Below are 13,703 nucleotides of genomic sequence, written 5' to 3' on the forward strand. Positions count from 1 at the left end.
AATGTTAGTAAAATAAAATGATGTCCTGTAGAACGTAACTGGCCGTATATATCGATTGTAACAATGACAGCATCCATTGATAATAAGGAAGGCTGTAGAATACCATATAAACTGGAGTTTCACTATTTTCGTGTGCTATTCTTATTAATGTTGTAAAATAAATATATATGAATAATTTAAAATCGGGTCATATTAAATCATGACGTAAACATGTTATAAAAGTCGTATTTACATGTTTTTTTGAAAACCTAATCTCAGGAAAATAGCTTTCCATCTCGCCATGTTTCCTAGAATCCTCGGGAAAGATATAATAATTTCGTATCGGCATTTCTTTTGCAGTCCGGTGTACCAGAAATGATTTGGTATAAGCCTACACGTTATATTGTCGTAAAGCTTAAAACAATAATTTTAATTTAATATAGAAAATTCGTTTTTGGTGTTCTCAAGCTATATTTTCTTTTTCGAACAACGAATTTAATTTATTGTTAATCTGAAAAATGGATATATTTAATTGTTCTTAATCTGTTTCAGCATTCAGCAATATTCTGTAAATATTTAATCGATTTAAGTGAGGACATACAGCTTAATTACTGAAAAATTGGTGGAATTCTATATTTTTCTCATTATTGAATAACTCTGAAATCTTGAAATAAATTTTATGTGCCCAATGTACGCTATTTCTGCAATAATTGCGTACTATTGTATAGTATTTATAGATATAGTAAAACTGTTATTGTTGCTGGTATTTAACAACACAAAATGGCAGCTGCATTTTGTGCACTCAAATGTCATTTATAATTTCCACAAATGTCAACGTTTATTAGTGATTCACTTTTCTGTTATTCTCGAATATCATGTGAGCAACATCATTTACAATATATTAAATATATACAATAAAATCATTCTATATTTTAATTCTACTTAAAATCCAGTTTATTAAATTTCATTAGATAAAATATTTTTTTGATAAACTATACCTAACTGTTATACCGATGCTTGTTAGTTAGATTTGTTAAAATTTCACTACAATATCCAAAAAACTGTTTGAGTTATCATGGAAACCGTTTTAATAAAGAAAGTTACGTGTGCCATTTTGTATTTATAATTCTGTCGGTAATAGTTCCATTAAATCTGAAAATAATATAGCCTGTATTGAGCATATTATATTTCAAGATTACGGAATTATTGCTGAGTATATACATATATATTGATTTTCATCAGTTTTACAGAAGATCTACTGAAAGTTGTATGTTCCTCATTAAATGTCTCTTCCCTTCAGTTATTTCGTCAAAAGTATCATGAAATGTCTGCAAAAGATTATTGCTTTTGATAAAAATTTCACTTTCATATTTTTTCTGTAGTTATCTACATAAGGTTAGTACGCTAGCTAATGTAAGTGGTCACTATTAAAAAAGCTTAGAATATTTTTTTACTGGCCATTATAGCTTGTGCTGTTGTGTTGCTAATCTTCACAAATCAGGTTAAATATACCGATGATTAAGAAGTGGTACCTCGTATCTACAAAAAATGGCAATTTAGTTTAACTATATTATTACTTAAATGAACTACATTATTATTATTATGTTCAAAAATTGGACAGTTAACCAATATTATGTCCTTGAGTAGAAAATATTTCAAAGCAGAAACACCCATAAAAATTTAGTTCATTTTGAGAGAAATTAATTTTAAAAACAGTCGTTTGATTCAACTGCAAATTTATGAGGTGTCACTTATTACCCGTCGATACGTAAGAAGTATACCAGAAGAGAAGTATAAGAATTTGCTTTTGATTCCCACGACATTAAAAACTTTCCCGTTTGTAAATATCTTTAAACACGCCAGCACACACACTGTTTTAAATTATCATATAAAATAATTGGACGGAGTTACGCAATAAGAGACCAAGCGCCAAAAACCTGTTTCCAGATATTGACCATTGAAATATAGATCTGTTTTTTTTTTTTTATAAAACATTTTATGCAAGAACTATTATAACATTCATACTATTATTACAAAAAATATTACAAATAATACCAAAAAAGGTTAACCGATTTTTGATAAGAGACCAGCAGTTGAATTAATATTTCAAAGCAAAATAAATAAATGAATTTTTAATGCAATAGACGAATTTTTGTTTATAAATAGCAGCAGATATCAAATATCGCATTCTTGATTTTTTCCGAGTTAAATAAAATTAGCCTGCCATCAACAGATTTGTGGAAATATCTTCTTTTTTTTTCAAATTGTCAATTTGTCTATTATTGCGTAAGTCCGTCCAAATGATCTGCTGCTCAGATAGGTCAGGATAAATGAGCAAACTTAACATTTGTGCTTTACTTTCGATGTATCCACTTCGTTGCATCTCGATTGTCATATCAGTCTTCGTTGTATCTCATCTTTTCTACACACTACGAATTGTAATTAGTCAAAACAGCTAACAGCTTTTAAAAACACTTTCATCTTCTTCTAAATGCACTTTCTTGCATACAGTTTCTCCTTAGCATTTAACATAATTGAATCAGAAACCCAGCTTGTCCTAGAACTGAGTTGAAATAGAATCTTGCTCTGGATATTTCGGCTTTCTTGCAACCGTGTTCCCTTTTCCATCACAAAAAAGAAATACTTTCATTAGACAATCGGATTTGATTATGGTTACTACGTCCAAAGTTTACAAGTGAAAATTCTGAACAAGTAGCATATCTCAAACCACTTGTTCAATTCTTCCTACATTTAACTTTCAGACAGACTAATAATACCGGGTGTGCACAAAGTTACCCCCGATTTATATTAATAAAAGCATGCCCCGTGTACAGGGATAGATATTATTAGTAACTTATTATTGTCTTTATCTTATGAAGCTGTTGATGAGTGTGATTGGAATATTATTGCCATGGTTATGATTATGGTTTGTTTCAGGTAACAATGGCGTTGAAACAAATAAATAATAATTCATCTTGCATTCAAAATAGGGCGTAACTTTTTTAACATTCTAACCACTATCTCATTTCTTAATCAAATCCCAGTTAAGTAACGCAACAAAGCGAGGTTAACCATGAGGGAAGAATTGGTAGCTGTAGTGTAAAATGAATTGAAATAAATGATGAAAATGCATGCTGTAAGACTGATGCAATTTTTTCCCCAGATCTGTACAAGTTGTAATTCAAAAGTGTCTCGTATGTGACGTATTTGTCGAAGTATAAGCGCTAAAAGCCTACATATTTACTCATAATCGAATGCGCATGACTATATTTTCTTTGTAGAAGTTTTACCCTAGTTTTAACTTATTTTGCAGGCAAAAAAAGGTGCATGTTATACACCAACAAATACGGAAATAGGGTGAGTTCATGAACGAATACGTAACTGAAAACCGTCTTCTTCATAATATAATAAGGGTGTTTGTTTTTCTTTAATTAGACAAAAAGCGTGACATAAGAATGTTTTTTTTTTGTACTCCAGCATTATAAACAGCCTTTATCGTTAATGAAAATCGTTCACAATATGCCACATTGTTTGTACCAGAGCTGTAAAATATTAACATGACAACTAAAACGTTATGAGTTCTATTATGATGGCATAATTTATTCCATAAAGTTAATAATTTTGAAACGATTTCCCATGCTATAATATTTAATGCATCATTGTTGTCATAGCAGTCTCTTTCTTCATAGAGCATGATATTAAACTGTTATTTCTTTATTAATCTATATATATATATATATAATTTGAACTGGTAATGGAAATTACGGGAAAACGGCTGAACGGATTTTAATAAATGACCCCTAATTCTGAAGCTTGGAACCCAAAGTTTTTCAGAAAACTAGTAGTTTTGAGTGAAATATCAATTTTTCAACATAATTTTCCTATTTTCTAAAATCCATCTGTCGTCACTAACTAATTGCATTTCAGAATAAAACAAAACACACACTACAGTAAACAATATTACACGAAGTCCATGATCTGCAAGAATGCTGACATATTTAGAGCTCAAATTAAATTGGTTATTAAAAACTTAACTTACTAAAATTAATTTACAGGTCTGATTCTGTGGTGTGTAATTTTCTGAGTACAGTTGTGCATTAGATATTAAAAACTACAAAACTTGAGGTGGTTTGATGACATTATTACCATTAGAAATGAAATATTATTATAGTTAATGTCATGCTGTGAATATTTTTCATTAATCATACTGTTAATGCTATATTGATGATATGAAAGTGAAACGTTTTGGGGTTATATAAGTAGATGTAGAGAATATCTTAAATTAGATCTTGATTTATATAATTTACTGAGTGGCGGCTATATAGTTTATGTTATTGAAAACTATAAAACTTACGTAAGATAATAATATTATTAAAAATAAAATATTTTTGTAGTTATTAATGAAGTGGGGTTGGTTCTTTTTCATATATTTAATTGCGGTGTAGTGTCGATTTATATGCGTGATTATCTTCAGTATTGCTCGAGAGAGCGCAAAAATTAAGAGTTTCTAAGGAAGGACCAAAAGGTATTACTTACTGATAAAATATGAGGCCTACAAGATTTCGTAGTCTCCCGATCATTTCAGCAAGATCTGTTAGCAGGATAAAATGATTTTACCCTTTACATTCGAAGGTAGTTTACGAAACATGCAGCAGCTATACCAAGATGCTATGTCTATTGTTCGAAAGTATAGCAAACCTGACATTTTTTTTAACTTTCACCCACAATCCGCAATGATCTGAAATAGCTATTGCTTTACTCCCACATGAAAAACCGACTGATCGTCCTGACATTGTTACTTGCGTTTTCACGTTCAAACTCAAAAACTGAAGGTGGATAGGTTCAAGAAAAAGTATTTGGCATAAAAAAAACCATTCAGAGGTAGTATGCTTCATTATTATGGAAGTAAATAACTTTCAGAATATCTGATATTCTTCATTGAAAATAAATCTGTAAAATGTTTATTTGAACGTCTAATGAACTTAGTTTGCAGATTTGCTGCACAAGCCACTAGTTGATTTATAATGCTGTCGTACAACAATATAACATATGAAACACGTTTATAATGCTATAAAGTTTTTGCATTCGTCAAAATTAGCAAACTCGATTCGCTTGTTTCCTAAACATTGACTCATGCAATATAGTATAACATTATAAACTTACCATTACGTGAAAATTGACACAAGTTAAAGGTTCACGTTTGAAGTTTCGTAGCCTATGAGATCAGAAATATGCTGTGCCTCGCGTCCGCCTGCTTCTTCCATAGAAGCCGACGGTTCCCTCGCCCAAGTTGTCGTCATAGTAACCTCTTCCTCCTCCTGCTCCTCTTCCTCCTCCTCCTCCTCCTCCTCCTCCTCCTCCATTGCTGCCCCACTGACCGTCTCCTCTGAATCCTGGCTGAAAGCCTCCGTTGCGGTCGTCGTGTCCTCGGAAACCTCCTCGTCCTCTGTCATTTCCTCGGAAGGGTCTTTCGTCGTACCCTCCTCTGCCGCCGCCATTGTAACCTCTTTGCCCCCAGTCGTTGTGGCCTCTGTCTCCTCCTTGGAAACCCTGCGAGCCTCTCCGATCGTAGGGATCGCCGCCATTGCGGGGATCACAGTCGTAATCTGAAAAAGACGTCAATCAATCATTCTTCTTAATGTATCCAGCTGTTTGCTGACAACATAAAGTAAACTATAGTCTTTTTAGTTCTTATTTTTCACTAGCCGTACCCGTGCGCTCCGCTGCACCCGTTAGAAATAAATATAAAGTAATTACATAATTAAAATAGGACATTTGATCCCGGGAACGTTCGTGTTTGATAGAAGGATAAATCATTTATTATGTTACTTTATTTAAATTGTATTTAAAAAATTAAAATGCGATCATTTTGGTCCAGAGTCCACTCATTTGGTCATAAAAATTATTTTAGGAAGTGCAGGAAACGAATGTACAGAATAGCCTATCAAGTTTTCTGTGCATAAGAAGCTATTTTAATCTTACCTGTCCTCGATTCACTCAGAAGTTACTGTAATAGCATTATAGCATTATGTCCATCTAGAGAAACTACACTTTCCAATGGTGAATTAATAATTAATTATACAAATCGGTTAATTTAGCTTTCGATATTACTTCATACAAACACAGAAGCATTCTCTGTAGCCTATGTTTCATAGCTTTCGATTGTTGTTGTCCAAGGCCCCTTATAGACGAAGTCATTTGTTTTTATTTCATTACACCGCCTTATATGGCGTTATTGTGATTTTGAAACTCATTTATCTAATTAAATATCAGTCCTATCAAAATTTTGCATAGAATACAACTTATCGGAAATTATTTTTAAAGAAACTTTTGTTATGTAATATTTTTCACAAAAATTAATAATAAGGGAGATATTTCGATTTATTTAATTCAAGCGTGCTTATAACCCCCCTTTTAAATAATGTATTTTGAATGCCATATAGCCTATAATCTAAGTTACAACGAACTTAATTTATATTCCAATTTTCATATAAATCGGTTCAGCCATTATCGCGTGAAAAAGTAACAAACATACATACAGACAGACAGACATACAAATAAAAATTTCAAAAAAACGATTTTCGGTTTCAGGGCGGTTAATTATATATGTTAGGACCAATTATTTTTGGAAAATCGAAAATTACCAGAAAAATTTCGGCTACAGATTTATTATTAGTATAGATGAGAAATGAGGAGTGTTTTGATCTGTGCTTATTATAGATACCTGTTGCTAGTAGCCAGAGCTGTGTTTCCTGCAACTGGTACTGATGATTTTAATTTACTTCGTTTGTGATTTTTGATGAAACGTCACAAGTAACATACAGTAAAATATGACAGCTGTCGGCAACGTGTTGTACGCAGCATTGAGTCGCGTTCATTATAATTTGAATTGAGTAAATTGGAATTTTGGTTTCCACCCACCACTGAGTCGCCCTGGTGAACTATAGTCGCGACGCTGTTATTCCCGGCGTGACTCCTCCTCTTTGCTTACGTCTAAGGAAGTCAAGGCTCTATAAAGTCTAGGTAGGTAGTATCGTTCGCCATTTTTGTTCTTTCGTTGCCGAGCTACCAGACGAGGGATCTATTTGCCACACCGTTCAACATTATCATGTCGTAGCTCCTATGATAATAAAACAAACGCACTGTAATTCAGCAAATAATTGAGCGGCAAATAACGTCCTCGTGTGCTTTTTGCGAACGCCAACGAAAGAGCCAAAATGGCGGGCGATTATATATATATGCCTAAGTATTTATCCAGAATTAGGAAATGCTTAACATCTTCATCAGCGAATCACAAGATACACAGTTTAAATGTAGCCGACCTGCAACGTGATTGGCTGCCGGAAATTAGAGCGACGGGACTTCATAGTTGCTATTCTATCCGTTGGATGCGATATTTATGGGTTCAAAGCCAGCGTAGAAATGAATTTAAAAGGGCGATGAATTCTTCTTCGGAAAGAAAGTGAAGCTGAGATGTGTCTGTCGTAAAGTTATGGCAAGTAAAAGACCCCTGTCCACTATAAAGGTCTGTCCACCGCTGTGGAGTAACGGTTAGCATGTCTGACTGTGAAGCAAGCGGGTCCGTGTTCAGATCCTGGTTGGGACAGTCTGGTTGAGGATTTTTCCTAAGTATTCCCTCAAACAATTGGAGTAGAGTTATTGGATAACTTTCGGCTTTGGACCTCATTTCGCCATCATAATTGCACTTCCCCCTTTCAACATCATCATCATCATCATCATCATCATCATCATCATCATCATCATCATCATCATCTCCGTTTCTTTCTCATATTTCGGGCAAGCGTCGGAAGTAAAATCGATGTGATCCGCCACCGAACTTGGTGGACTCCGGGGTAAGTGGTCATTAGTTGCTGGTAGGAGAGATAAAGGGTTTGGGGGCGGCGCGCAGGGTATATACACCATTCCATTCCGAGTGTAGTACAATGGACCAACCCAAACGGCCTTCGTGTGAGGGCAGTCTCCAGCTCGTGCCTCTTACCTTCAAGGGAGACTAATAGATAATAGAGAGCTCCAGGCAAATTTGTCAGCTGTTTGTTGCCCAGTTGAATTTTGACGTACACGTTCTCCGTATTTACACACCATTGCCTCGCGACACAAGTACAGTACACTACATACATAGAGCTTGCCTTCTCCCAAGCAACAGCATCAGGGCTTCCAAACTACCAAACTACTAGGCCTACTACATAATATTCCAAGTACTATTTGACTGCCTTATAGGCCGATTTCGATTTTTTTTTCGTAGAAAATCTATTAAAAATGCGACCTTTCAGTATACAACAGGCCTGCACAAGATTTGCGCTCTCCGAGCCGGCTCACAGCTCATGAGCGGAATGCAGATATTAGCTGCGCTCTGTGTAAGTGTGGACTGGAAGAAGGGGTGATCTCGTACGAAATATACACAAAATGAAGTACTATTACGAGTGCTTATGAAATGAATTCTCGTTCAGTGTTTGCAGAACTGTCTTGGACTATTATTAATTAATAAAGAAATATTTATTTTACAGAAGTAATAGAAATTCTATAGGTACTTAAATGTATAATATCATTTTGTTATATTTTTATTTATCAGTACATCAAAATGAGGTTTTATGCTGTTGGCAGCTGAAAGGAACAGTAGCCTACTGATCATAATGAAACATCAGTTACAGATGTTCGATGTCTGCCTTTATTAAAGTTGATTATAGAAAACAGTTGCTCACAAATATAAATGTTGAGCCAAACATAGCAATCATTTTCATAGCCAGCCTGTGTAGACGTGGATATTATTGCTAATGTTTAGTCTTGTAAAACTCAACCAAGCTAGTAGTATTATTCAAACGATCTTTAGCCCTTAGGTCACATTGAAGATCAATAAGTTCGAGCTGTAAATCGTTAAATGTTAAATATTATGTTCCGTCTTTCAGATTCCTTCATACTATACTGCAGCAGTAGGTAAGCAACGTGAAACAGTTACTGAGAATAGACTTACACACTGCACTCCACTAGATAACTGAGTGGTCGTTTCCCTCTCCTCTACCTATAGCAAGTCTATGTCATTCTGACGTATCTTCTCCGTTTCGGCGAGCGGTAAACACCGCTCTCCCGCTTCGAAGGAGTGCGCGCGCTCGTCGAGCGCTGTTTGTGCAGGCCTGGTATACAAAATCTGAAGATCATATCCAACCTTCCAATGTTGAACGTTCCCTTGTTAGTTATACATTATGTTTCAATTATTATGCTTTGCGGGATGCAGCTCTTTGCTGTCATTTCTGTCGCTCCCGGACTCACCTCGCCTGCTCCCCACGGGGTTGTAGTTAGGGTAATAGTCCCGCTGCCCCTTTTCGTAGTACATGTCGCGGTCGATCTCATTGCCGCCGTATCTGTCGTCGTAGGGGCGTCGCCCGTCGTAGCTGCGTTTCTCGTAGTTCCGCCTGTCGTAGTCGTTGCCGCCGTAGAATCCGGGCGTTCCAGCGCCGGCCATCATCTCCCTCCGGATCCGCAGCCCTTCGTCTTGGTCCAGGAACGTGGCCGTGCCCCTGGGATACCTAAATCCCTGTTCATTTCCTGAAAGATCAAGATACCTCGTATTAGATTAAGAGAAGTACACTATTCGTTCAGACAGTTTGTTGCCATAAGAAACCACCACAAGTTGCGATATTTATTGAACCATGGCTGGTCTATTTGGAAGAAGAGTGGATAACATACATGTGATAATCCCACGCGAATGTTTCTCAACCAATGAACGAGCTCTTTGACCAATGAGAATCGAATTACACTGATCCTGCTCAAAATTAATAAGTGACAGTTTTTCCTCCTACGTTTATTTGTTTCTTTTGTATCGTCTCCGTTTCAATGCATCAGCAATCAAGCAATTAAGTAAGACTCGCAGTCTCAACATGCAACAATAATTAATTACAATAATTGCAAAATTAATTACTATAAGTAAAAATGTTTACAATAAAATTAAACATGTTGAAAATCATAGATAAGAATAATTAAGTAGTTCAAAATGAAGTGTTGTTATAACCTCAAATGTTCAATTGTTTTTATTCCAAAGAGTATTTTATTCTTATCATCTCTGCTTCGATTCGACTGTTTTTCTGGATCTTATTATCACAGGCTAAGGCCCAATTGTATAAAACTCCCTGACTAAAGATCAACTTTGATCGAAGATCGAAAAGTAAACCGAGTTCAGACACTTCTTCTATTGTATAAAACTTTTCTGCGATCAAATTACCTTGGTTCAAATGCAATCTAAGTTCACGTGAAAAGGATTTGGCAACATCGCATAAACAGGTGAAATACGTGATGCGCGGACCATGTTATACAGGTTTGTTCAGTGTTGCCAATCTAGCGATTTTAACTCTCTTTCAACAACAATTTCTTTTAACTTTTATATTGCTTAAATAGGGATTTAGTGACCTTTTTAGCACCCCATAGTGACAAAATTTAATCTTTCTTTGTTGATAATGAGAAATCTAGCGACTTTACAACTACTTTTTCGCAACTTTCCGTATTACACTCTGTTGGAGACACTGTTTTTTTTTTTGTAATGTAAATAATGGCTGACAATAAGAAGAAGGTTGACTGTTCTCCAAGTTATCATGTTATGGTGTTTGATAGTGCTAAACATAATAAAGCTTTATAAAACGACAATTTTCGTTTAGTAATACAGTTAATTGAACATTTATGAATATACCTATCATATCCATTAATAATTAATGGTTGTTATAAACATAATATAATTATAGGTTATGTTATTTGATATTGCTTAACACGATAGAGCCTTATAAAATATAAGAATGTTTGTGTATTAAGGCAAGAAATTGAAAGAAATATATATAAATGTACCTAACATATCTATTAATATTAATAATAATGGATATTTTATTTGCACAATCTGTCACTCGTATATTTCAAACAGAAAAGAAATAACTGAACTTGGATCGTCTAACTTAATCGGAGAAATTTCTTCAGTCAAAGTTGACTTTAGTTTGAGACAAATTAATCTCAGATTAGACTTTATACAACACAAAATTCCAAGTTCAGCTGGAACAAGGATCAATTTAACCTCTGATCTAAGATTAAATGGTTTATACAATCGGGCCTAAGTATATACAGTCACGAAGCTTGAGTTGATGAGGGTACTAGGAACAATAGACTGTGCCGGTACTGTTTCACATTGTCTATGGAAGTGATAGTAGCAATCCTAGTGGTTAGCAACCTATCTATGGATGCATATTCCCTACGTATTTATCTTCGTGACTGTATATACTAGGCTGTGATTATAACATCGAATTTTTATTTGTTCAGAATTAAAGTTCGCATTGGGATTATCTTGCCGAATACAATTCGTGATAATAGTTATCCTCAGGTACAGTAAATTAATTTCGCTTTTTAAGCTCATGTTTGTTATCATTAGATAATTATTTCTCGACATCTGGTCTCGAAATAATCATCATGACGAGAAACATTCATTAAGCTCAATTAAATTACAGGAAAACTCTCAGCACTAATTATTGTATTATAGAAAATAATGAAGAGTTGTAGTTCTGAAAAGAAAGTAGGCTGTAGCCCTTTGCAATATACTGGGTGAATCGTAAGTAATGTTATTTCATATATAAGCTACAGAAATGAGATGTCCAAGATAATTAAAATGATGCACAAGAACTGATAGATTATAATTGAAACGCTGAGATTAGAATTGGATATATTTTTGTTAACGATAAGACAGAAGAATATAGACAATTGAAGATACCATATGAGTGGAATGGGAATGGAAAAACTTGCTAAGCAAGTATTACAGTACAATAATTGCAGACTCAAAGGGAGAAAAGTTCTAGGAGATAACTGGATACTAGAGACCTGAACAGGTGATATCACCTAATCCTGGAACGTAGAAGAACAAGGAGGAGGAGTCAAGTAGACCACCCGACAGTCATATGAAAAATATTGCCGTGAGAACGTCAGACTAAAATAAGAAGTGTCGTTGCGATGGCATCTGCTTGTGTTGGTAACAAGAATGTCACTAACATTACTACAGTAATAAGATCCTCAGTTGTATAGAATAGCACACGGTTGTAACTGCTAATATTCGTGTCCATTTGAACCGGAACAAATAGACGGAACCGTTTCTAGCTAGCGTACACTATCTCGCCTTGAAATACAGTACTGCGTGACCTCCATCCTATCGCAGCATAATACAATTTCGGATTAAACAATTTGTGCCTTCGAAATGAGTCAATCCCCCGTAATTGCACACATTAAAACGGGGTTTAAATTCTATATCACTTGTGGAAAGATGGAACTTTTTCTAAATGTTTCTGTTGTCAAACAAGATGGAATTGCCTCTTAGAAAACCCTTTCGGGCATCATCACTAGGTATGCAACGCCCCTTGTTCTCCTTGTATTCCTTTTGCCCTCCTAGTAGTCTGTTATCGCTCTTCTCTTTGTCTCCTCGTTCTCCTTTTCTTCTCCTTGTTCTCCTTGCCTTCCCTACGTTCTGCATGTATTCCCCTTGTTCTCCTTGTTTTTCCTTATTCTCCTTGTATTCCCCTTGTTCTCCTTGTATTCCCTTGTTCTCCTTGCTTTTCCTTATTCTCCTTGTATTCCCCTTATTCTCCTGGTATTCCCCTTGTTCCCCTTATCATTGTAATCCCTTTCTTCTCCTTGTATTTCCCTTGTTCTCCTTGCTTTCCCCTGTTCTCCTTGTATTTCCCTTGTTCTTCTTGTATTCCCCTTGTTCTCCTGCTTTTCCTTGTTCTCCTTGCATTTCCCTTGTTCTTCTTGTATTCCCCTTGTTCTCCTTGCTTTTCCTTATTCTCCTTGACTTCCCCTTGTTGTCCTTGAATTCCCCTTGTTCTCCTTGCTTTTCCTTGTTCTTGTATTTCCCTTGTTCTTCTTGTATTCCCCTTGTTCTCCTTGCTTTTCCTTGTTCTTCTTGTATTCTCCTTGTTCTCCTGCTTTTCCTTGTTCTCCTTGTATTTCCCTTGTTCTTCTTGTATTCCCCTTGTTCTCCTTGCTTTTCCTTGTTCTCCTTGCTTTTCCTTGTTCTCCTTGTATTCCCCGTGTTCTCCTTGCTTTTCCTTATTCTCCTTGTATTTCCCTTGTTCTTCTTGTATTCCCCTTGTTCTCCTTGCTTTTCCTTGTTCTCCTTGTATTCCCCGTGTTCTCCTTGCTTTTCCTTATTCTCCTTGTATTTCCCTTGTTCTTCTTGTATTCCGTCGACCTGGTTGGCGAGTTGGTATAGCGCTGGCCTTCTATGCCCAAGGTTGCGGGTTCGATCCCGGGCCAGATCGATGGCATTTAAGTGTGCTTAAATGCGACAGGCTCATGTCAGTAGATTTACTGGCATGTAAAAGAACTCCTGTGGGACAAAATTCCGGCACATCCGGCGACGCTGATATAACCTCTGCAGTTGCGAGCGTCGTTAAATAAAACATAACTTTAGCTTCTTGTATTCACCTTGTTCTCCTTGCTTTTCCTTGTTCTCCTTGAATTCCCCGTGTTCTCCTTGCTTTTCCTTATTCTCCTTGTATTTCCCTTGTTCTTCTTGTATTCCCCTTGTTCTCCTTGCTTTTCCTTATTCTCCTTGTATTTCCCTTGTTCTTCTTGTATTCCCCTTGTTCTCGTTGCTTTTCCTTGTTCTCCCTGAATTCCCCTTGTTCTCCTTGAATTCCCCTTGTTCTCCTTGCTTTTCATTGTTCTCCGTGTATTCCCCTTGTTCT

General features: G+C 35.7%; 1 protein-coding gene across 1 annotated transcript in view; it reads right to left on the minus strand.

Moving 5' to 3' along the window:
• Positions 1-344: 344 nt before the first annotated feature.
• The window catches only part of LOC138702992 (TATA-binding protein-associated factor 2N-like), a 46,987-nt gene continuing 33,628 nt past the window's right edge, over positions 345-13,703 (minus strand). The window contains exons 3-4 of the mRNA XM_069830464.1: positions 9,265-9,540; positions 345-5,585 (exon numbers count right to left, since the gene is read on the minus strand). Of these exons, the coding sequence (XP_069686565.1) occupies positions 5,203-5,585; positions 9,265-9,540 (659 nt within the window). The 3' untranslated portion in view covers positions 345-5,202. The remainder of the gene's footprint in view (positions 5,586-9,264; positions 9,541-13,703) is intronic.

This window comes from Periplaneta americana, chromosome 7, assembly GCF_040183065.1.
Source record: "Periplaneta americana isolate PAMFEO1 chromosome 7, P.americana_PAMFEO1_priV1, whole genome shotgun sequence".
NCBI classification, from domain to species: domain Eukaryota; kingdom Metazoa; phylum Arthropoda; class Insecta; order Blattodea; family Blattidae; genus Periplaneta; species Periplaneta americana.